This window comes from Argopecten irradians, chromosome 3 (assembly GCF_041381155.1).
Source record: "Argopecten irradians isolate NY chromosome 3, Ai_NY, whole genome shotgun sequence".
In the NCBI taxonomy this organism is placed as follows: Eukaryota; Metazoa; Mollusca; class Bivalvia; order Pectinida; family Pectinidae; genus Argopecten; species Argopecten irradians.
In genome coordinates, this window is record NC_091136.1 from 13,335,400 (window position 1) to 13,357,542 (window position 22,143).

The window sequence follows — 22,143 nt, forward strand, 5'->3', positions numbered from 1 at the left end:
GACACCCCAATCACCCCATTCTCGCTGGCCCCTATATAGCGGTCCCCGGAAAACTAATACACGACACCCCAAATAGCCCCTATAGTGATAGTGGGTCCCGGACTATTACTGCTGGAAGCCGTTATCCAGACAGATATATACTGTCCAGGTATACGTTTGTCAAGACAACTAGCTTCAGAGAGCTTTAGGGCACAGCTATCGCCATAACTTATCTCTCAATGGCGACTATATAGAGGCGACGGAGGCATCACTTAATCAGAAACATATATATTAGATGTATATATGTTTTTGCTTCAATAGGGACCATTGCACACACATTATCACTTAAAAAGGGACCATCGCAGACATATTGCTTGAGTAACGGTGAAATAAATTGACGATTGGTCTTTAGACATACATGCACTTTCATGCACTCGGCTACTACCTACATCACCAGACATATCGTTGTCAATGTTAAAATCTTAATTTGGTCCAAAAAGAATCCTTAGTCATTCAAGTGAAGTTCCTTTAATATCCATATAGCTCTGCTAAGTCCAAATGATGCTGGCGTTTTCCTTTTATCCTGTTCATCCACAAATATGAAGACATTAGAACGGCAGAATAATTCAAGGTAAAGTCTGAATTTCTTAACCATGTCTGATACACCCCATACAAATGATGACCGGTTTACCCCCCCCCCCCCCCCCCCCAATTGTATTCTGATTTACACCATATTGTCAGACAAATCACATAATTAACAGGGTAAGGAATTGCGCTATTTTGTTATCAAAATGTTACCAATTTATTATCATAAATTCCATATTCACGTTCGACGCAAAAATAACAAAATGTTGTAGCACCATAAGAAAGATGAAGTTTCAAATGATTAAAAAAGTTGTTAAACCAATGTCTTTATATATATAGTTATAGGTAAATCATAACTTGATAGTAATCATATTTCACTTTCTAACATTGAAATCTGCAGGAAACCAAGGATTTATAACCGAGACTTAAAAATCCTCGAGAAAACTAATAATTATGAATTGTTCACATTATAATGGGTGCAGGTTCACATACATTTACATACATTACGTCCGACTGGTAGCTGACGGTCTTAACACTGCACTACAACTGTCCCCGTGGGCAGAAAGTCTGACATGCCTCCAGGTAATGTTCAAAGCAGTGGTTGTCGAATAAATAGCAAGGTCAAATAAAATGGCTGAATTCTTATACAAGTGGTTATGACCTTAGATTCACGACCGGTGATTCAATCTACGAATTTCGATATTATACATTAAATAAATTATAGTTCATTATATGGATCTATTTTCAGTCTAGTTATATGGTCTACGATTCACGTGTCCCTGTGTTAAATGACAGCTTATTTGTTGTGTAGTGTAGACACAAGAAATAACAAAAGAATTTTTAACTTTTGTTATAAAAACCGAGAACTATTTCATAATCAATTTAGGGAATTGAAAGCCATCTAGTCGTATAAGAAACTCACTTCTTCCGTAATTGAATGGGGTTAACTCTGGTTCGGTTTAAAACGGGACGTTTGATTTATGAGATTAACTCTTGGTAGGCGTTGGACTGCAGAAGTGGCCATAGTATAAATCAGAGACACGGACTGATATAAGTATAACTATCCAAATCTGCATAAATACAGATGATTCAGTGATTCTCTGGACCTTAACTCCATAGCGATATGTTATTGATACAACATCGGTTATCAGGGGCGGATTTAGGTTTTGAGGTTAGAGGGGGCGTGGGACAAAGCAAATCAGGCGAGGGGTCTGGGGGCCGCCTAGGCCCCCAGAAGCTCTCGAATAAATGGTGCAAAATCCTGCATTCTGAGGATTTCATGAACACATTTTCCAGAAAATAATTGAAGCCATTTAAGGATGTTTATTTATGGTTTTCGTGTCAAGTGTCATATTTTTTTATTTGAAGTTTTGATTTAATTTTTTTTTACTTACAGAATTGCAATATCAAAATCTTAATATTTATATGGACATAAAGCGAAGAAGGGCGGGGGTCTGGGGGCCGCCTAGGCCCCCAGAAGCCCTCGAATAAATGTACACTTTTTCCAAAAAATAATTGAAGCCATGTAAAAATGTTCGTTTATTATTTTTGACGTCTAATGTCATATTTTGAATATAAAGTTACAGAATTGCACTGCCTAAAATCTGAATATCTATTCATAGAGGCACGAAGCAAAGAAAAGGATGGGGGTCTGGGGGCCGCCTAGAACGAATATACGTACCCGGCCTACTATGCCTTTAGGCCGGGTACGAATTGGTCCCTATGTATCGTAGTGGAGCACTGCCTCCGAAAATCATTCGGGCACAGTTTTTCATACTTTTTTTGAAGGTTTCCGATTATTTTATGCATATAAATGCATTTACATATTATTTTTGTCCAAAACAAACATAAATACCATGCTTACTATCTACCGTACCGCTCACAAGACGTCAAAATCACATTTTGTGAACTTGCCGTATAAATTCCCTTCTGAAAGACCTTCATATGTATAATGTAAAAAAAAATGCCTCGATGAGAATTTGATATTTTATGTGGTTCGGTTTTATTGCCTAGTTGGTAAGCTATATCAAACAATACTATAAAATGTAAAACAAACGTTTTATAATGGTTTGCATAACCATCACTTTGCTCCATTAGCAGTAATAGTGAACAATTGTAGCTCTAAAGAAGACACCATTTTCAGTCTAAAAGTCTTTTGAGCTACAATATTGCAGCTAGGGGTCGCCTATTGAAGGTTTTTATAGGACTTATGAAAGTGTGTGTGAACTTTTTTAACGATATAAGCTTTTACTTTTATACATTATCTGTCAGATTAGATAATTCATTTTCCCTAACTTACACAATCTTCATAATTCGTGTATTGGACAATGAAAGAAAAAAGGGCTAGTGGTCTTGTCTATGGCCATACGGTGCCAGGAATCATTGCTATCATCCTGTTTTCTAATAGGGAGCCTTTTGTCATGTGCATTAATTTTTTTAACATCGTTTGTCCTATCGTATAACATTATCGTTAAGATATGTTTTTGTTGAAACAAAAAAGGAAGGCATCTGGCGATGGGGTGCACCCAGACCCTAGAAGCTCTCATTTTCTGTCGCATTTGGTTCTCCATTTGGTTTGATTTTCCACTTTTTTCTTTACACACATTTTCTTAGGACAAATAAAAGGCTTCTAGAAGCATTCGGCGTCAGTAGTGATCTTGTAACTGGCGTTTTGAAAGTACGCACACATTTGTGAATTGATAGTCGGATTTAATACAGGACTTTAATGCTGATTCAAAAATATGTTATATATCATTTACAACCTGGAAAACGAAGGGCATGACATATAGTCAACCAGCAAAGACTCATGGCCAGCTACAATTCCTTCCACCCACCCCTCCCCATTTTCTTTTATTGCTAAGGATATCGAGATATAACCTGTCAATATTGAATATTAATGACAATAAATTATCTAATATATTGGGATTTTATCGGATTTTTTTTTTTGGAAAAAGTAAATACTTGAAGGGATTTACATTGTAACTTTTAAGCGATGGAGATAAAACCTTAACTTACACGAAAAAAAAAATTATTCCATTGCGCCTGGATACAAGTATGTTCATGCATGTATGTACCACAAAGTCGAATACATTTAGATTTTAAAATGATAACATCAAACGGTAAAGGTAGGAAATGGAGCTTTCTGTCTAATTCTCACTCTTTATCTAATTCCTTATTTTTTCCCTTTTCCTTTCTCCCTCTTTTTTTCTTTCTTCCTTCTTTTCCTTCCTTCCCCTCTTTCTTTTTCCCTTCTTTTTCCTTTTTCTTTTTTTTTCTCTCTCCTATTTTAGGGGGGGGCGTACGCCGGGTCCGCCCCCCCTTGGATACAACATCGGTTACAACAGGACAATGGTGTAACTGGATGAAATCCAAGTATTTAATTACGAAATATCGATATTCTGGATTTTTTTTCTTCACGCAGTTGCGAAATCACACACGATTCTTAAATATATTAGAGACTTAAACCTTTCACAATATACATTGCGGAATATTTCGTTAAAGATAGGAGCTGTGTATATGCAAGGACGTATAAATCCTTGGTATATGTAAGTAGTTAACAAACCTAATGCACAATACATAGGCCTGATGTACAAATTTGGTGCATTGAATAAGAAAATACATTGTACATGTATCTAAACCATGCTGCGACAATGGAGCATAATAATAGTGTACATATGAATATCCTTTCGTAATTTCATGCAATGCCTGCGGCGTATTTAACGTGTTCCTGTTGAATTAATTGCACCGCACAACCCAACAGCTCTCTCAATGAGCGCAAGGTGACATTTGGGCGGAGCCATACGAAAGCCGCCATTTTCAGATCACGTGACTTCTATTGCGAAATATAAGAACTAAACAGATATTCACACGAAAAAAATAGTATTTGATTATTGAATATTTATATTTATTAAATGTTATAAGCTCAATATATACTAGATTTAATTTTAAACATGTATTCTTTTTAATGAATAATACATTCTTGCGTTTAGAGTGACGTAATTTGCTAGAATACATTTCATTGGTCGACTACAGTGCCCCCTTTCTGTGACCGACAGAAGAGAGATGGCGTCCGCCAAGGTGAAAGCATCACAACAGGTAAGTTTCCTAAAAATTTGTAAAATTGCATCGTTTTCTACCGACATAATTGTTCCAACTTTACACAGCTTTCTTCGTTTATAATGTTTCTCATTGTTGTGTTTTTAGAATTAAGTTAAACGCATTTCGTTATGTTTATGTAGACTTGGACAGCATCGCCGGCCGTCAATGGAAATTTCCTTTTCTCACATTTGTTATGTTATTTCCTCGATAATCTTGGCGCAGACTTGCAAAGAATATGCACAAATATTGTTAATGATAATATCATATGATCATATTGTTATTTGATCGTATAATGTTGATCAAAAACATTATTGAATGCCGGTAATTTAATCTCATGAATATTCATCGATCAGACGGTCAAGTTTTCTGCACGCGAACATTATCAGCTGGTTAAAAGTTCCTAATTCAATTTAAGCATTTATCTATCACATTTCTTAATTTAAATGTGCCTAACTAAATAAGTATATCAATGTTCGCCTTTTTGGTTTGCTAAATCGACTACTGCATGAAATTCAGACAGAGGTCATGTTTAGAGGTCGCAGGGAAAGCTTGGGAAAATACCGATGGCTTCGCTCAGCAGAGCGTGGAAGCTAATATCCACAACTTAGCCAACCTTTCGTATTTACTAAAAAAGGTAGACAGGGCATGGCGGAGTTAATTGCTTGATGTTATCGTTTATTCCTTAAAGATTCAGAATGTATTAAATGCTTAGCATAACAGCTACACACACAAAAAATTCTGAAAATACTCGCAGGGGAGGAAAGCAACAGGGGTATTTTACAACTCCGTAGAAGCAGTTGTACCCTGATCATAATTTTACATTTCACATTTTGTTTATAGTAATATGATTTTGACCATTTACTGTTACACACCATTCAAAGAGTAAAAGTCAACAGAATCAAACTGTTCAAAACAATTGTGCCTTTAAATCCATAATTGCATACCTGTAGAAAGCTAACCATAATTTTAGTTGACATGTTTTTAATTGGAAATGGGTAATTTTTCCAGAATTTTGGTGTGAAATTTCCCAAAAAATGTTAGTAAAAAATACATTAAACTGGAATATATTTAAATCAAATCGCATAGAAATTTACCTTTTTTCTCCCTTAGATTAACTTTCATTTTGACTACTATGTAGTTCACATCTGAAACCGTTGAAACGTAATTTAGTGCTTCTGTTGTGATGTAAATTAAGTACATTATTTTACCATATATATATATATCCATTATTGTGAAACAAATTCAATATTAAGCAAAGAATTGTTAATATATTGTAACAGGGTGCAGGATTTACAATAAATTTAATACCTGCCTCTGCCAGGGATCAAACTGTGGGGCATGGCTAAGTATTTCCCGAGCCCATCGTTGGGTGCCAATGAAATGGGGTGGGGATATCTATCTGTTTTGTAACAGGGTTACAATATCAATAAGATATTTAAAAAATAAAGGTAAGTATAGGACTGAAATAAAGTTGTGCTTAGCAATTTTCCCTTTCTTCAAACTAATATAGATTCAATTAAGGTCTCTCCTGCAAACCACAGATTGTCATATGATAGTACACAGATTCCATATTTGCAAATCAAAATTTGACTTAAAAGCTTTAAAGGCCCGGGCTATTCCCTCAAGGATTCAATAGATGACCTGATAAGCAATTCGTATGTGAAGTATAAATTATATTATGTTGGACTAGATTTAAATAAAAAAAAGACCAAGAAAATTGAAAGATTTTTCCATTTAAAGAAAGTCGTCAATGTCATTACCATTTTGGCCCCCTTCTGATTGGCCATTTATGCCCCTTTTTCCCTGTAGGAAACGCTAATCCATGCGGCAATTCATGTATTTTCTTATATAATTACAATTGTTAGAGAGTAAATGAAATTTTATGCATATTAATAAGTATGTTGGACAAACAGAATATTTCTTCGAAAGTATTATCATGGGAATACTGATATACATCATTTCATTGATATCTATATGGTATCCATCTATATTCTTACTCTTAACTGGTTAGTTAGGAGACAACTCATATAGACTAGTCAGTCATATTATTTGGAAATAGTATTAAAATAAAAGGAATGAACTAAGAGTATATTATTGAATGGATCTAGTCTCAAAAAGTAGTAAATTTGTAACATTTTTTGGGTTTTTTTTTTTTAGCCTCGGGCTGATAGCTACCGAGTAGCTATTACACCAGGTGGCGAAGATGTTAAGAAAAGCAAGAAGAAGAAGAAGAAGGAGAACTTGGATGAGCTCAAACAGGAGCTGGAGATGGACGAGCACAAGATTCCCATTGAAGAATTATATGACAGACTTGGCACTGACCCAACCCATGTAAGACCCAGAAAAGTTGTCAATGATGAATGAAAAGGAATGATTTTATCATTTTAATGTATTTTAGCCATTTTCGGAATTTTTTTATCGAGGTATGCCCAAAGGGCCGGTGAGCTTATGTCATGGCGCGGCGTCCGTCGTCCGTCGTCCGTCCGTCCGTCCGTCGTCCGTCTGTCCGTCAACAATTCCTTTAAATGGCTACTAGTCATAGAGTTCTGCATGGATTGTAACCAAATTTGGCCACAAACATCCTTGGGGGAGGGGGAACAGAACTTGTATAAATTTTGGCTCTGACCCCCCGGGGGCAGGAGGGGCGGGGCCCAATAGGGGAAATAGAGGTAAATCCTATAAATCGCTACTTGTCCTAGAGTTCTGCATGGATTGTAACCAAATTTGGCCACAAACATCCTTGGGGAAAGGGGAACAGAACTTGTATAAATTTTGGCTCTGACCCCCCTGGGGGCAGGAGGGGCGGGACCCAATAGGGGAAATAGAGGTAAATCCTTTAAATCGCTACTAGTCATAGAGTTCTGCATGGATTGTAACCAAATTTGGCCACAAACATCCTTGGGGAAGGGGGAACAGAACTTGTATAAATTTTGGCTCTGACCCCCCGGGGGGCAGGAGGGGCGGGGCCCAATAGGGGAAATAGAGGTAAATCCTTTAAATCGCTACTAGTCATAGAGTTCTGCATGGATTGTAACCAAATTTGGCCACAAATATCCTTGGGGGGAGGGGGAACAGAACTTGTATAAATTTTGGCTCTGACCCCCCCGGGGGCAGGAGGGGCGGGGCCCAATAGGGGAAATAGAGGTAAATCCTATAAATCGCTACTTGTCCTAGAGTTCTGCATGGATTGTAAACCAAATTTGGCCACAAACATCCTTGGGGGAAGGGAAACAGAGCTTGTATAAATTTTGGCTCTGACCCCCCGGGGGCAGGAGGGGCGGGGCCCAATAGGGGAAATAGAGGTAAATCCTATAAATCGCTACTTGTCCTAGAGTTTTGCATGGATTGTAACCAAATTTGGCCACAAACATCCTTGGAAAAAGGGGAACAGAACTTGTATAAATTTTGGCTCTGACCCCCTGGGGGCAGGAGGGGCAGGGCCCAATAGGGGAAATAGAGGTTAAATCCTATAAATCGCTACTTGTCCTAGAGTTCTGCATGGATTGTAACCAAATTTGGCCACAAACATCCTTTTTGGAAGGGGAAACAGAACTTGTATAAATTTTGGCTCTTACCCCCCAGGGGCAGGAGAGGTTGTGGCCCAATATGGGAAATCGGAGGTAAATATTCAAATTCCTTCAGAAAAGAAACAATGAACCTGTATTCAGAACATGACTTGGCATTACAAACCAGGTGAGCGATACAGCCATTTTCGGAATTTTTTTATCGAGGTATGAAGAAAAAGAAAATAAAGAAAAATTAATTATTTTGTTGTGAAGTCGTTGGAAAATTTGTGTCAATGGTTCAATGGTTGATAGCATAGTACAAAACATACAATGATTTAAGCAATATTGATTTTTCTTTGATAACATAATAAATTGTGATAATACACTCTGTAATATTTTATTTTTGAATGTTTCATTAATGGTACTGAAATATTTATTTGTAGGGGCTAAGTGTTGAGAAGGCTGCCGCTGTTTTGGCCAGAGATGGTCCCAACGAGTTGACCCCTCCTCCTACAACACCAGAGTGGGTAAAATTCTGTAAACAGTTATTTGGCGGTTTCTCTATGTTGTTGTGGATTGGAGCCATCCTCTGTTTCATTGCCTATTCCATCCAAGCGAGTCAGTATGATGACCCACCAGGTGATAACGTAAGTTTCATATTACAACAAAGGTTTGATATCCTCTTTAAAAAGTTCTTAACAGTAAATTAACATTCATACATGTCTTAATGGAAAATACAAACTGACAGGATATGTTGATCTAAATGACATGTAAATATATCTATGAAAGACCACATGGAAACACTTAAAAATATTAAATACTTCAGCATGTCCAACCATGATTCAAATTAATTCCTTTTCCACATACAAGCACATAATGTCTTCATGCTCATGCTTATAGTTTTATACCATTTACATTGATATAACAGACATCGCGAAATGTGCCGGACCGATGGACATGTCCGATAAAATTTGACTCGGACCGCCTTTTTTAAAATCCAGTCCAGACCGACCGTCCGGCAATTATTGAGTACTAGAAGTCGGTAAAAATGGCATCTCTGAAGTATTACGCAGGTACCGAACCTGACAAAAACGTAAACTGCATAAGATAATCATGAAAACAGCTGCGTGGATACTAACAGCAGGAAGTTATCTTTACTTAAAAAATTCACACTAATGTTTGGTCCAGCAAAATCTTATTCAGTCCAGGTTACTCAGTCCTTGCCGGTCTGAATGTCCGACCATTTTTCAACTTTCGCGATGTCTGATATATTCCTGTTATACAATTTGTATGTATATCTTGTACATACCATTATCCATGTATTATATATTTAGTATTCGTATAAACTCTGTTTTTCAGTTGTATCTCGGTATTGTATTGACTGGTGTTGTGGTTGTTACTGGATGTTTCTCATATTACCAAGAAGCTAAAAGTTCCAAGATTATGGATTCCTTCAAGAGCATGGTTCCTCAGGTACAGTAGTAAAAACCCGATTCATTCACTCTTGGCTTGCTGACTGTGGTACTGGAAATACTGTTGTTTATGTATAACATATACCGTATTTGACCCAATAAGCGACCAGGTTGTTTAAGATATTGAGAGAAAAAAATTAAAAGGTGCTAATAAGACGAAATTATTGCAAAGCTATACAGTTTTGTGTGGTTGTGGTCTTAATTTATGCTTGGGCTATTGAAATTGATGTCTCAGAGAGTTGGAGGGGTACTTATAATATTGTATTTATTAAATTTTAATAATGGTCTGTTACAGTTTGCACTGGTAACAAGAGGTGGCACAAAAGTCGACATGAAGGCTGAAAATCTTGTGGTTGGTGATATTATTGATGTGAAATTTGGAGATCGTGTACCTGCAGATATTCGATTAATCACAGCACAAGGATTTAAGGTAAAAAAAACAAGATCGATGCTTCACAATATAAAATGTTTTGTCAAACAATGATAATCCAACCAGCCCAGAAAGATGGGTTGACTAGAAATATGTTGTTGCCAGTATTGAGTTTGTCACTGGTTCAATGAATAATGTACTTTGTATGTTAGTAGCATATTTCTACAAATTTATTGAATTGTTTTCTTTTATGGATACCTTTGTTATTAAAAGTATAACTATGGATGTATTGGGGGAAAATTGAAGTGTTTTACTTTCCTATAAAAAAACATCAGTTTTTAGTATGTACAAACTATATTTACTATTTAGGCCTTGTGTAATGTAAGCATGTAGGATGGTCATTATTAGGGTCCTGCATCTCTGTAAAATAATAGTGTACAATACATGTACATCATTACGGTATGTGTTTGTTCAGTAACATGTTTTATTTGTGTCAATTTTGAAAACAAAAAATGTTAAGATTCAGCCCAGTGCAAATATGCTTCTATATACATGCATGTAATCATGTGGAGAGGGTGTATGTAGGCTTTACTTGTTGCCCAATCCAAATTGAATCTTTTATTGAAAAATAGAATTTAAAGATAAAGAAGTAGAGACTGAGCAGTTATGAAAGATTTCCCGATCCTAGGTCCTGTGTAGATCTTAACTAGTAACATTATGTTTATTCTAGGTGGATAACTCTTCCCTCACTGGAGAATCTGAACCTTGCTCTCGATCAGCTGACTTCACTAATGAAAATCCCCTGGAAACTAGGAATCTGGCTTTCTTCTCTACTAACGCTGTAGAAGGTTAGTGTGTTAAGCTCTGACAGTCAACATTTACGGATTGATGGCTGATAACTGAAGTCAAACTTTACATGTCATAAGTAAGACTCTTTGAAACTCTTCATAGAATAAGGAAAGATAAAATCAGAACACATGTCTAAGAAATGGAAGTAGGATAGTCTCTAGTGTATACAAGGAAGACATGGATCTAACATGAGTGGCTATGTTATATCAAGTTTAAAAAAAAAGAATCAATAATTTGACATTCTACAAGCCTTTAGGCTACTGATGACAAAATCTTTGAATTTCATTATTATATAAGAGAGGTGATGCCAATATCGGGCTGAGATTTGATGTTTATGCCTACAATTTTGACTAGGACGACATCATCACCTGTGATACAATGAAGTGTTAGTACATGTGTGTCTTGCAATATTTATGACATGGCCATATAACATCGCTGAACAGGCCAGTTGTGTGATCAGTAAGGGATAACAAAGGGAAGTTATCCCATTTTCACCAATCACTTTTGAAAAATACTGAAGCTAAGATAAAATTTGTTTTACAGGAACGTGTCGGGGAATTGTTGTGAAGACCGGTGACAGGACTGTGATGGGACGTATTGCCAACCTTGCGTCAGGTCTAGAGGTCGGAGAGACTCCCATTGCTAAGGAAATTGCCCATTTCATCCATATCATCACTGGAGTGGCTGTCTTCCTCGGTGTCTCCTTCTTTATCATTGCTTTCATCCTTGGATACTTCTGGCTTGATGCTGTCATTTTCTTGATTGGTATCATTGTTGCTAACGTCCCTGAAGGTCTACTGGCCACTGTTACTGTAAGTTTTTTTCTTTCTGTCATTTAAGGTAAAATATTCTAAGGCTAATGTGAATGTAAGATGTTTTTTTTATTGAACCAAAATGAAAATTGAATGTTAATTTTGCTTTCACCATGTAAAGAGAATTGTATTTCCAATATGAAATAAGTTTTGAACAATGACATTATTTTTGTGAAGGCAGACTGAAAGAAAAATTCATAACAAATAACTTGTGTCTTCAGGTGTGCTTGACTCTGACTGCCAAACGTATGGCCTCTAAGAACTGCCTTGTGAAAAACTTGGAAGCTGTGGAGACTCTTGGCTCTACCTCCACGATCTGTTCCGACAAAACAGGAACTCTAACCCAGAACAGGATGACCGTGGCTCATATGTGGTTTGATGGACACATTGTTGAAGCTGACACCAGCGATGATCAGTCTAGTAAGTGGTCTATATTAGCTCTGTAGTAGGTTTCTAAATATAGTAAAATTGTCATACCAAGACCTGCTCAACTTAAAAGATCATAAGTAATCTTGAATATTTACAGAAATGATTTTTACAGTGAGTTGTATCAATTGTTGTACTGTGAACAATTTCAAGGAATATTATTTTTTTTAAGAGATCATGCACATGGTGTTAGAATCTATCCTGTACATGTATCAATTTTAAGACTTGTGTTTGTAATTTTGTTGTAAGATGTTCTGGTTCTGTATTTGTGTAAAGTTGTTTTTTCCTCGCCACTCTTGAAGGAGAGGGAAAATGTCTAGTTCTACAGGTACAGATGTGTATATTTTTCTAATCACTAGAGACCTCTCTCAGGAAAAAAGATGGTAAATGGTCACAAATTGGAATCACAATCGATTATGTACACGATGAACACATTTGGTTTGAATGCTTTGTTTTCTGTTCCTTGGCATGGATCAACTTTACCAAAAAAAAAAAAAAAAATATACATATAGCAAAAACAAGGTGAACAGTCTGATTTATACTACATTATCAGAAAGAGTTGATTATAATGTGTATTAAGACAAGAGTTATAAATTGACAATGTCGTCTAGCCATCATCAATAAGGACATGTTAATGTGAGGTGTTGATCCTTGCCCCTACAATACTGCCCCCCAACACAGTTGTATATCCAACAGTTACACAGTTAATTTGTAAGGCACATGATGTTGTGTAGTTCTTCAGCTGTTGTATTTGCAGGTTTTATATATTTTTCTGTTAATATTGGTTAAGGGGGAAATAGTAGCCTGGCATATGAATGATACCTGCAAGAAGTATTGATGAAACATTGAAATGTTTTTATTGATATTCTAGTGAAGCAATGAATTAAAGGTGTGTTTTTTTCAAAGTTGGCATTTATAAGATAAAACCTTGCAAATACAACAGCATGTGACCCTTTGCACACAACATATAATGACTATTAAGTGTGTATGTCACCAAGATATTTTATTTGATATTAGCTGAGAATATTTCATGAGAATCCATTTAAATATTTGGTAGAGAAAATCTTGACAGATGGATTGTTACCATACAGAGATTTAAGACATTTAAAAAAGTAAGCTCTTCAAAAAAATGCTTACATACAAATATGCTTTTGTTCTGTTTTGAATAAAGCAAGTTGAATTACTGTATATAAATTAACATTCATATAATGTAGCTGTATTGACGAAGTTATTAAAACTTAGTTTGTGTAGTAATATGGAGATTATTGTTAAACTGGAGGAATATAAACTAAGTCTGTAACCATATGAAGATTATTGTTAAACTGAAGGAATTCTATTTGTAAGAAGTAGTAAAGTTTTGTGTATGAAAACAAACATTTTCTTTCATTTCACTTAGATGCAACATACGGCTCTAGTGATGAGACCTGGATGTCACTTGCTCGTGTGTCTATGTTGTGTAACAGAGCTGAGTTTAAATCTGGCCAAGAAAACGTTCCTGTCCTGAAGAGGTAGGTTTTGACTAATGTGTTCAGGACGACAATCTGTTTGGAATCGTCATAGTGACGATTTGTTTGATGTAGGAATAACTTGTAACGTAGAACATTCTCGTTGTTTAAAAGGGAAGTTTCCCGATTGTTTACAGCCGTGCTACCCCAACTGAGAACGATGCATGTATATAAACCCGTACCGCTGACTTGTATCGATGTATTGAATGAGTGTAGCTAGTTATTTATAGACTCGATTACTGTCGCCAATCCACAGGTAAATTGTGGGTGCTTTGGCTATATTAGCTGTACCAAACACAATCGTAATTGTTAGAAATACCGTAAAAACTTGTGTTACTTACACACCAGTGTACTTTGCACATGTATTTTTTCATAGGACTGAAAATGTTGAAAAAATCTTCTATCGGTATATTTTGCGTATTAGAAAATTTGAGGGAAAACGATGTCTGGGGAACCACAAATTCAATGATAGAAAGGTGGTAATTTCATTGCAAAACATTCGCAATAAATGCTTGACAACTTGCACAAAGAAGTGTTGTATTTAGAAGAAATATCATAGTATAATTGCATTGTATTTGTTTTCTTTTATTGGCCACTGTAACTGAAACTGTGAAATATCTTGCAGAACATGTCAAAAACATTGGAAAGCTGCCTTACTCTGTACACATGTCAATGTCTGATGATAATACACATGAATATATATATCGGTTAAGCTAACTAGCCATTCAGTTTCTTTAAGCTGGATGAGAGGCCGCAGCGCAGCATCATCCAGTACCAATTTACCTGTGGATTTGGTGACAGTACTCGAGTCTATAAATAACACGGCTACAGTGCACTCATTCAATACATCGATACAAGTTAGCGGTTGAGTGGTAGGGGATTATATACAGGTGTCGTTTTCAGTTGGGGTAGCACGGCTGTAAACACTTCTCCTTTTCATATCAACAAAGAATTTTTTTATTTTATACTTCTAACTGATCATCTTCTTAGGTGATTTGATGTATCATTTGTATTAAATGTAGACTTCTTTATATGTCGCTAGATTTTATATTTGTATTTAACTTTTCCCCCAGAGAGTGCAATGGTGATGCATCAGAATCTGCCCTGCTGAAGTGTGTTGAACTTTCTATTGGAGATGTGACTGGCTTCCGCCACAGGAACAAGAAGATCTGCGAGATCCCTTTCAACTCCTCCAACAAATATCAGGTACTTCGAAAATAAATCTATCCAAAAAGTACTAATTTTTCTTGATTATCTTTTAGGATACTGACGTCTTTTTACATAGACTATAGAGAAGATTATGTTGTTGACAGGTATCAATCCACGAGACTGAGATCCCTGACGATCCCCGCTACCTGTTGGTAATGAAGGGAGCTCCAGAAAGGATTCTTGACAGATGTTCAACTGTCTTGTTCAATGGCAAGGATATTGCAATGGATGACAACTTCAGGACTGCTTTCAATGCTGCTTACATGGAGCTTGGAGGTCTCGGAGAACGTGTGCTTGGTAAGACCCCATTTTATCCTGGTAGGATCCCATTTATGGAACATTCAGCGCAAACCCTGTCATGATTGTGTCAATAGGTTATTATTATAATTGAGTGACATGTAGCTGACAATTATGAATTTGCCCTCCGTGGATTTGATATGCTTGGTTTCTCTGGTTCCCTCAAGACATGTAAAACATATTTTCACCAGGTTTCTGTGACTACTTCCTGCCCGCTGACCAGTACCAGCCTGGCTACCCATTCGACAGTGATGAGGAGAACTTCCCTCTGACTGGACTCCGATTTGTTGGTCTAATGTCCATGATTGATCCCCCAAGAGCTGCTGTCCCTGACGCTGTCGGAAAATGTAGGAGTGCTGGAATTAAGGTAGCTGTTACACTAACAAGTCATCTTTTCTAGCTTATATAATGGTTGAAGCATTTACCAGCACTCTTAAACTGTTTTTGATCATGATACTGATAATGCTTGGACTGAATCTCGAAATCATCTCCAAAATTGGTTGCTGCATAAGTGCTTCATGAACTTAGTAGTCTCGGTTAAAAACTTGTATACTCGGATTATATGTCTTATTTACGCATGAAAATCTTCTGAACAGGTTATCATGGTAACTGGGGACCATCCAATCACAGCCAAGGCTATCGCTAAGGGTGTAGGTATCATCTCTGACGGCAGTAAGACAGTTGAAGACATAGCTGCTGAGCGTGGAATCAATGTAGAAGAAGTTGATCCCAGAGATGCACGTGCTGCTGTAATCCATGGAGCTGACCTTAGGGACATGACCCCTGCCCAGATCGATGAGATCCTTCGTGACCATCCAGAAATTGTGTTTGCCAGAACTTCCCCCCAACAGAAACTGATCATTGTGGAAGGATGTCAGAGACAGGGACAGATTGTTGCTGTCACTGGTGATGGAGTCAATGATTCTCCCGCTCTCAAAAAGGCCGACATTGGTAAGTTTAGCTGCAAAAGCATAAATCTGAACTCGAAATGACTGCATTTGATTGATATATTTTATATAATAATTTTAGTATTAGTTGAAAAAAACTTATTTTATAGATAATATCAGAGAATAGTTATCTTGTGTATGCAATATATATGTTTGTGTGTGTGTTCATCCAAATGGCAGTCTATGTGATTTAATTTCTTGCTGCATACAACAGTTTTGGGGTACTGATCTGATTTAGTCATCTTTAACATAGTTTGTATTCCTTATTTGTCGTTTAGGTGTTGCTATGGGTATTGCTGGCAGTGATGTGAGTAAACAGGCCGCTGACATGATCTTGTTGGATGACAACTTTGCCTCCATTGTGACAGGAGTAGAAGAGGGTAAGAACCTAACTTGATGACTTTCTGATTTAAGAGTTTTCTAGTGAATGAATCCTTCACATGAATTCTATTATGGATCCTTTTAACTTCATTGAAACTTCCATTTTACATTTCAGGCCGTCTCATCTTTGACAATCTAAAGAAGTCCATTGCCTACACATTGACCTCCAACATCCCTGAGATTAGTCCTTTCCTGTTCTTCATCCTCCTCGACATCCCTCTACCCCTTGGTACCATCACTATTTTGTGTATCGATTTGGGAACCGACATGGTGCCAGCCATCTCCCTTGCCTATGAAGGACCCGAGAGTGACATCATGAAAAGACAGCCACGTGACCCTGTCAAGGATAAACTTGTAAATGAAAGGTATATATAAGTCTCACCAACTTGTATAGACAAATGCATCTCAGAAAGCTTTTGATGAAGAGAGTAGCTGAAAGGTCAACTTCTGAGATGCAAACATCTTGTTTCATTTACATAATTTGCAGGGATATTATATTGGGCTCGGTTCCTCCATCTGTTCATCAGAGATTCTTTTCAAGACTATAAATCCATAACAGTTCAACACAGCTCCTTGAAACTCTCTTATCAGAAAAATGCTGTAGTTTGTGCCTTTCACTATTGTGGACCTTCCATTTTTGGAATTTTATGTTAACATGGAAACTTTGTCAAATATACCAAATTACTGTTTCCCTTTGTTGGCCAACTAAAACTCCAAAAATGTTCAATGCAGATCCATGAAATTTTGTGTATATATCAGATAAGTGCCCATTTTTCGCCTTTTGCTATTGTAGACCTTCCATGTTTGGAATTTTTTTCGTTACCATGGAAAATAAAATACCAAATTATTGTTTCCTTTTGTTTCTGTGCTAAAACTTCAACTGACTGTATTTTTCTTTATCTACAGATTGATCAGTATGGCCTATGGACAGATCGGTATGATCCAAGCCTCTGCTGGTTTCTTTGTCTACTTTGTCATTATGGGTGAGAATGGATTCTGGATTTCCAAGCTCCTTGGTATTCGTGAACAGTGGGATGCCATGTCTGTCAACGATCTCCAGGATTCCTACGGACAGGAATGGGTAAGTGGTCAAAATTTACAACCATCTATATAAAGCAACTTGTCCAATAGGTACACATTTACTCCCAAAAAAATTTTGTGACCTTCTTTTGTTTAGGGTTTTTTATGTCACTTGTGAAAGCTTTAATTCTGTGGGAAGTTTTGTTAAGTAGAAAATATCTAACGAGGCCCGATTTCTCGAAACAAACTTAAGTCAAAAAACAGACTCCAGTCATAAATTTTCATAAAAATTATATAAGGAGAAAAGTTTTGACTGAAGTCATGATTTTTGTTTCGAGAAATCGGGGCCAGATATTTAATCAGTTTGTTTGATGGACTTATTTGCTGATGTTCTATGTATACCAGTATAGACGTTTACCCAGGAATGTCATTAGCAGTTCATATTTAATTGTGTTAACTGTTTGTTTGATAGACCTATTCCCAAAGGAAGGTTTTGGAGTACACCTGCCACACATCATTCTTCGTCTCCATCGTCGTTGTACAGTGGGCTGATCTAATCATCTGTAAAACCAGGAGACTTTCTCTATTCCAGCAGGGAATGAAGTAAGTTCTCTCACTAAATCTTATCTGTAAAACAAGGAGACTTTCTCTATTCCAGCAGGGAATGAAGTGAGTTCTCTCACTAAATCGATTCTGTGAAATTAGGAGACTTTCTCTCTTTCATATTCTTAAACAAGTATTCACATAAACTAGAAATTATATTGATTGATCATTTGTCTAAAGACTTTTAATTGTGTTAAATTAAAAAAAAATAACCAGCAATTATGTTGATTTATTATTTGTCTAATGACTGAATTGTGTTTAATTTATAAAAAAAAAAAATAACTAGGAATTATATTGAACAATGTTTTCTAATGGCTTTCCATTGTTTCATTTCTCCTACAGGAATCACCATCTTACATTTGGACTGTTCTTTGAGACAGCTCTGGCTGCATTCCTTACCTACTGTCCTGGTTTAGATCAAGGCCTGCGTATGCAAAACTTACGGTATGTATCCTTGCAGAACCAGATTTCATGTCACTTAGACATATTTCAAAGATTTGTATGCAATATATTGTATAGGGCTTTAAGTTCTTGGGGTCTATATTATGGTTTTGTCAACAGAATCTTTTGGCAGGGTTTTAGAAACAATATTCACAGATCAATGAAATTTTCGTAATGCAAATAGTATTTGATATTTTCTTTGCATTTAATTTTGAAGATAACAATGATATAATCAAGAAATTTATTATTGATTGTTATAAAAATGGTGTAATATACTTATATTAAGATAAAAAAAAAACACCTGACCTTTCTGATCAATTTCTTTTTCCTTTTAGGTGGACATGGTGGTTCCCTGCTATGCCGTTCAGTTTGGCCATTTTCATTTACGACGAGTGTAGAAAAACAATCCTGCGAATGAGACCGGGAGGATTTTGTGGAACGTGAAACATATTATTAACACAAAGACTTACTTAGATTTTTTTATATTAAAGAATTTTTTTATTTGTTGGAATGTGTTGACAAAGGTCTGTGCGATGGATCGCTTGGTCCCGACGACTGGTCATTTCCGCCAAAATTCGCGGATCATCATGTGTCGGCCGCTATCGGCAAACGGAAAACTGACGTTTTTGACAAAGTTATGATGTCTTACCGGTGACAATAGTGCACCGGAGACTTCAAATGAAAAGATAATTGATGAGAAAGTGAAGCAGGCCTTCGAGCTACAGGACCCGGATGTGATTCTAGACCTACGAGAACATAATGAAGGTCAGCCAACCAAATACTCTGTGTTTTTTGATCACGCTAAAACATATATTGAAAATGTAGTGGAGACAGCTGCTGATGACAGGAGGCATGATACAATACAACATCTGGCTACAGCAATGTCTGTCAGCGACCTTCTGAACCAAGTGAAGGGTACTTGTCCAGAAGGCTGTTTGGCTCTGACACAGACCTTGTAGCCAATATCCAATATGTAAAATCTGTGACACCAGAGACAAACAAGCTCTTAAAAGAAAGAGAAATGTGTGGGAGGAACGAAAGGGGAGCAAAAAGACCAAATCTTAAAACATAGGGAGTCCTGATCACTTGCTTATGTACATCTGGTTAACATTGAACATAAAGTTGTATTTCAATTGTTTTTCAATTTAAATTGTAAGTTTAATACCAGAAAATAAAGACAATAGTTTAAAATTAAGATTTCTTTATTCATTTTATGCATTTAACAATTGACACAATTTCAAATCACATGATTCATGTATATTATTATGTGACTGAGAAAAAAAAAAAATTCCCTCCCTCATCACATTTTTAGGTAGTAAAAAAAAAAAAAAATAGCCTCCCTCCCTCATCCTTTTTTGGAAAAATGTGCCTGAGAAACAAGAAATTAATTTTGTTTGGCCTAATGCAAATAGTATTAGATATTTTCTTTGCATTTAATTTTGAAGATAACAATGATATAATCAAGAAATTTATTATTGATTGTTATAAAAATGGTGTAATATACTTATATTAAGATAAAAAAAAACACCTGACCTTTCTGATCAATTTCTTTTTCCTTTTAGGTGGACATGGTGGTTCCCTGCTATGCCGTTCAGTTTGGCCATTTTCATTTATGACGAGTGTAGAAAAACAATCCTGCGAATGAGACCGGGAGGATTTGTGGAACGTGAAACATATTATTAACACAAAGACTTACTTAGATTTTTTTATATTAAAGAATTTTTTATTTGTTGGAATGTGTTGACATAAAATGTAGATTCGGTCTGGTATCGGCAACACCAACATGTGTAAATATTACCGCTGACAACACAGCCTCCATTAGCTGACAAACGTGTCGGGAGAAGATTGATAATTTGGACTTCAGGCTCACCTAATTATAATGCCGAACTCCTGTGTATATGCCTGTCGTGTTAAAGGTGTTTTTTTGTATGGGTGTTTGGTCCCCTCTGTGTTGGGGACAGTAAGCAGACTTAAATGAAGCCATATAGTTTTTAAAATTTGTTTTATTTCTACTCTTGATTCATTTTACGCACATCACATCCCACATTTTTGTATAAGAGGACACAACAGATTCATTGATTTCCATCTCTAATTAAAGATAAAATCCCATGTTTCCAGCGTTTGTAGTGTAAGTTTGCATTTATAGAAGCATAAGTAAGGTCTGAATACCTGGGAATATGTTGCAATAATTAGAACGAATCAAAATATACCAATGGAGTTATTTGTTGTACAAGATCTGATTGTGTACTTCATTGTTAACCAAATGCTTTAAATTTTATTTCTGGGATTTTATTATCATCATTTTATTAATTTCTTTTTTTATAAATGCAGGATTCTGAAGGTCGAAGTACAATCAGATAAAAAGACTGTTGGACAGTTATGGGAACAATAGGATAATGGATGTGACAAGAGTTGTCTCTCTTTGACTTCTCTTGCAAGCTATGCTACTCGGCCTTGTGTTTTTCTGCAATTATTTTTCTATTGTTTAAAAAAAAAAATCATTTTGAATAGTAACAAGAATAGAATAAAATGTAAATATTATATGAAAGAAAGAAATCTGGTCTTGTGCCCGTTTCACAGATGAATCTTGCTTCAAATTTTTGCAGCAAGGTTTGTTATGTCAGACAGACACCTGGTATTAGATACTATAGAAAGTAGACTTAGTTGCATTTAAAAAATATTTTTCAAGGCTACAATTTATTTGTTGGACGTTTTGGTTGAGATTGTATGAAATATTCTATCTTTAAAAATGTTAGAAATGAAATATACAGGAGGAATAATTACAGGTGATGCATTATGGCCTGTGAGTATTTACTTGTATATTTTCAGTAAGGTGTTGTTTGATGTGAAATGCTCCTTCTGATATCTGCAATACTTGATATTTAAGACTTTTGTGTATGTATATGTACTGCTTTGCTCATACCGTCAGATATAAATCGACATCACGTATACGCAACGGCTACATTCCAGATCAGGGCATATAGCAAGGCCCATAACTCCGTACCAATATTAGGCATAATAATATATAACCAAGCAATATCGATAAAACTTAATGATAAATCAGGAAATATTATTTTGTTTTTATTTCACTCCTCTTTTTTTTTGCTGTTAATATTTTTTATATTTGTGTGCAGATAATTTGCCTGTAAATCTGGAGTATAGCGAGCAGATTCGGGTGATCAAGTTTACCATCCTTGAGTGAAGTAGAACTTTATCTTGCACACAATCTAGAGCAGGAGACATTGTATAAACTCGGGGGATAATTAGTACTGACGCTTTTTTCTGACCATGATGAACTCTGTTATATCTGCATGTTGTAATAAACCCATTGTTTGTCTTGCCGCATTGTAGCCAGAACAGGTCACGTGTCCAATCACTTTGTGTCCGACACGAGGTGACGAGTGAATGACTTTGTCCTGTGCAGAGTGTTGGATGACCTGGGTGTTGTGTTATTTAGTCGGATTGGTCACTAGTGATGTTGGTACTGTTCCTTGGGACGTCTTTCATAAGTTGTATTGTGTATTCGATTAATCACGCTATAACATACTGACACCTGAAAATTGGATGAAATAAACCTTTTAGATCTTAACGTCGATTATGTTTTTTTCAAATCTCATTTTTACATACGGTATTCGACCTAAGA

At 36.2% G+C, this 22,143-nt stretch overlaps 1 protein-coding gene across 2 annotated transcripts; it reads left to right on the forward strand.

Moving 5' to 3' along the window:
• Window positions 1-4,547: 4,547 nt before the first annotated feature.
• LOC138317598 (sodium/potassium-transporting ATPase subunit alpha-like) lies at window positions 4,548-22,089 on the forward strand. Of its 2 annotated transcripts, none has more exons than XM_069259376.1 (19): window positions 4,548-4,659; window positions 6,820-6,993; window positions 8,612-8,815; window positions 9,528-9,641; window positions 9,936-10,070; window positions 10,741-10,858; window positions 11,403-11,671; window positions 11,893-12,091; window positions 13,494-13,605; window positions 14,676-14,808; window positions 14,916-15,108; window positions 15,300-15,475; window positions 15,705-16,059; window positions 16,334-16,435; window positions 16,552-16,801; window positions 17,343-17,517; window positions 17,929-18,059; window positions 18,402-18,503; window positions 20,063-22,089. In XM_069259376.1, the coding sequence occupies exons 1-19, from the start codon at window positions 4,627-4,629 to the stop codon at window positions 20,181-20,183; spliced, it is 3,096 nt and encodes a 1,031-aa protein (XP_069115477.1). In that variant the 5' UTR covers window positions 4,548-4,626; the 3' UTR covers window positions 20,184-22,089. The 2 variants fall into 2 exon arrangements, with proteins under 2 accessions (XP_069115477.1, XP_069115478.1); XM_069259377.1 differs by lacking the exon at window positions 20,063-22,089 and adding an exon at window positions 18,836-18,994.
• Window positions 22,090-22,143: the final 54 nt, after the last annotated feature.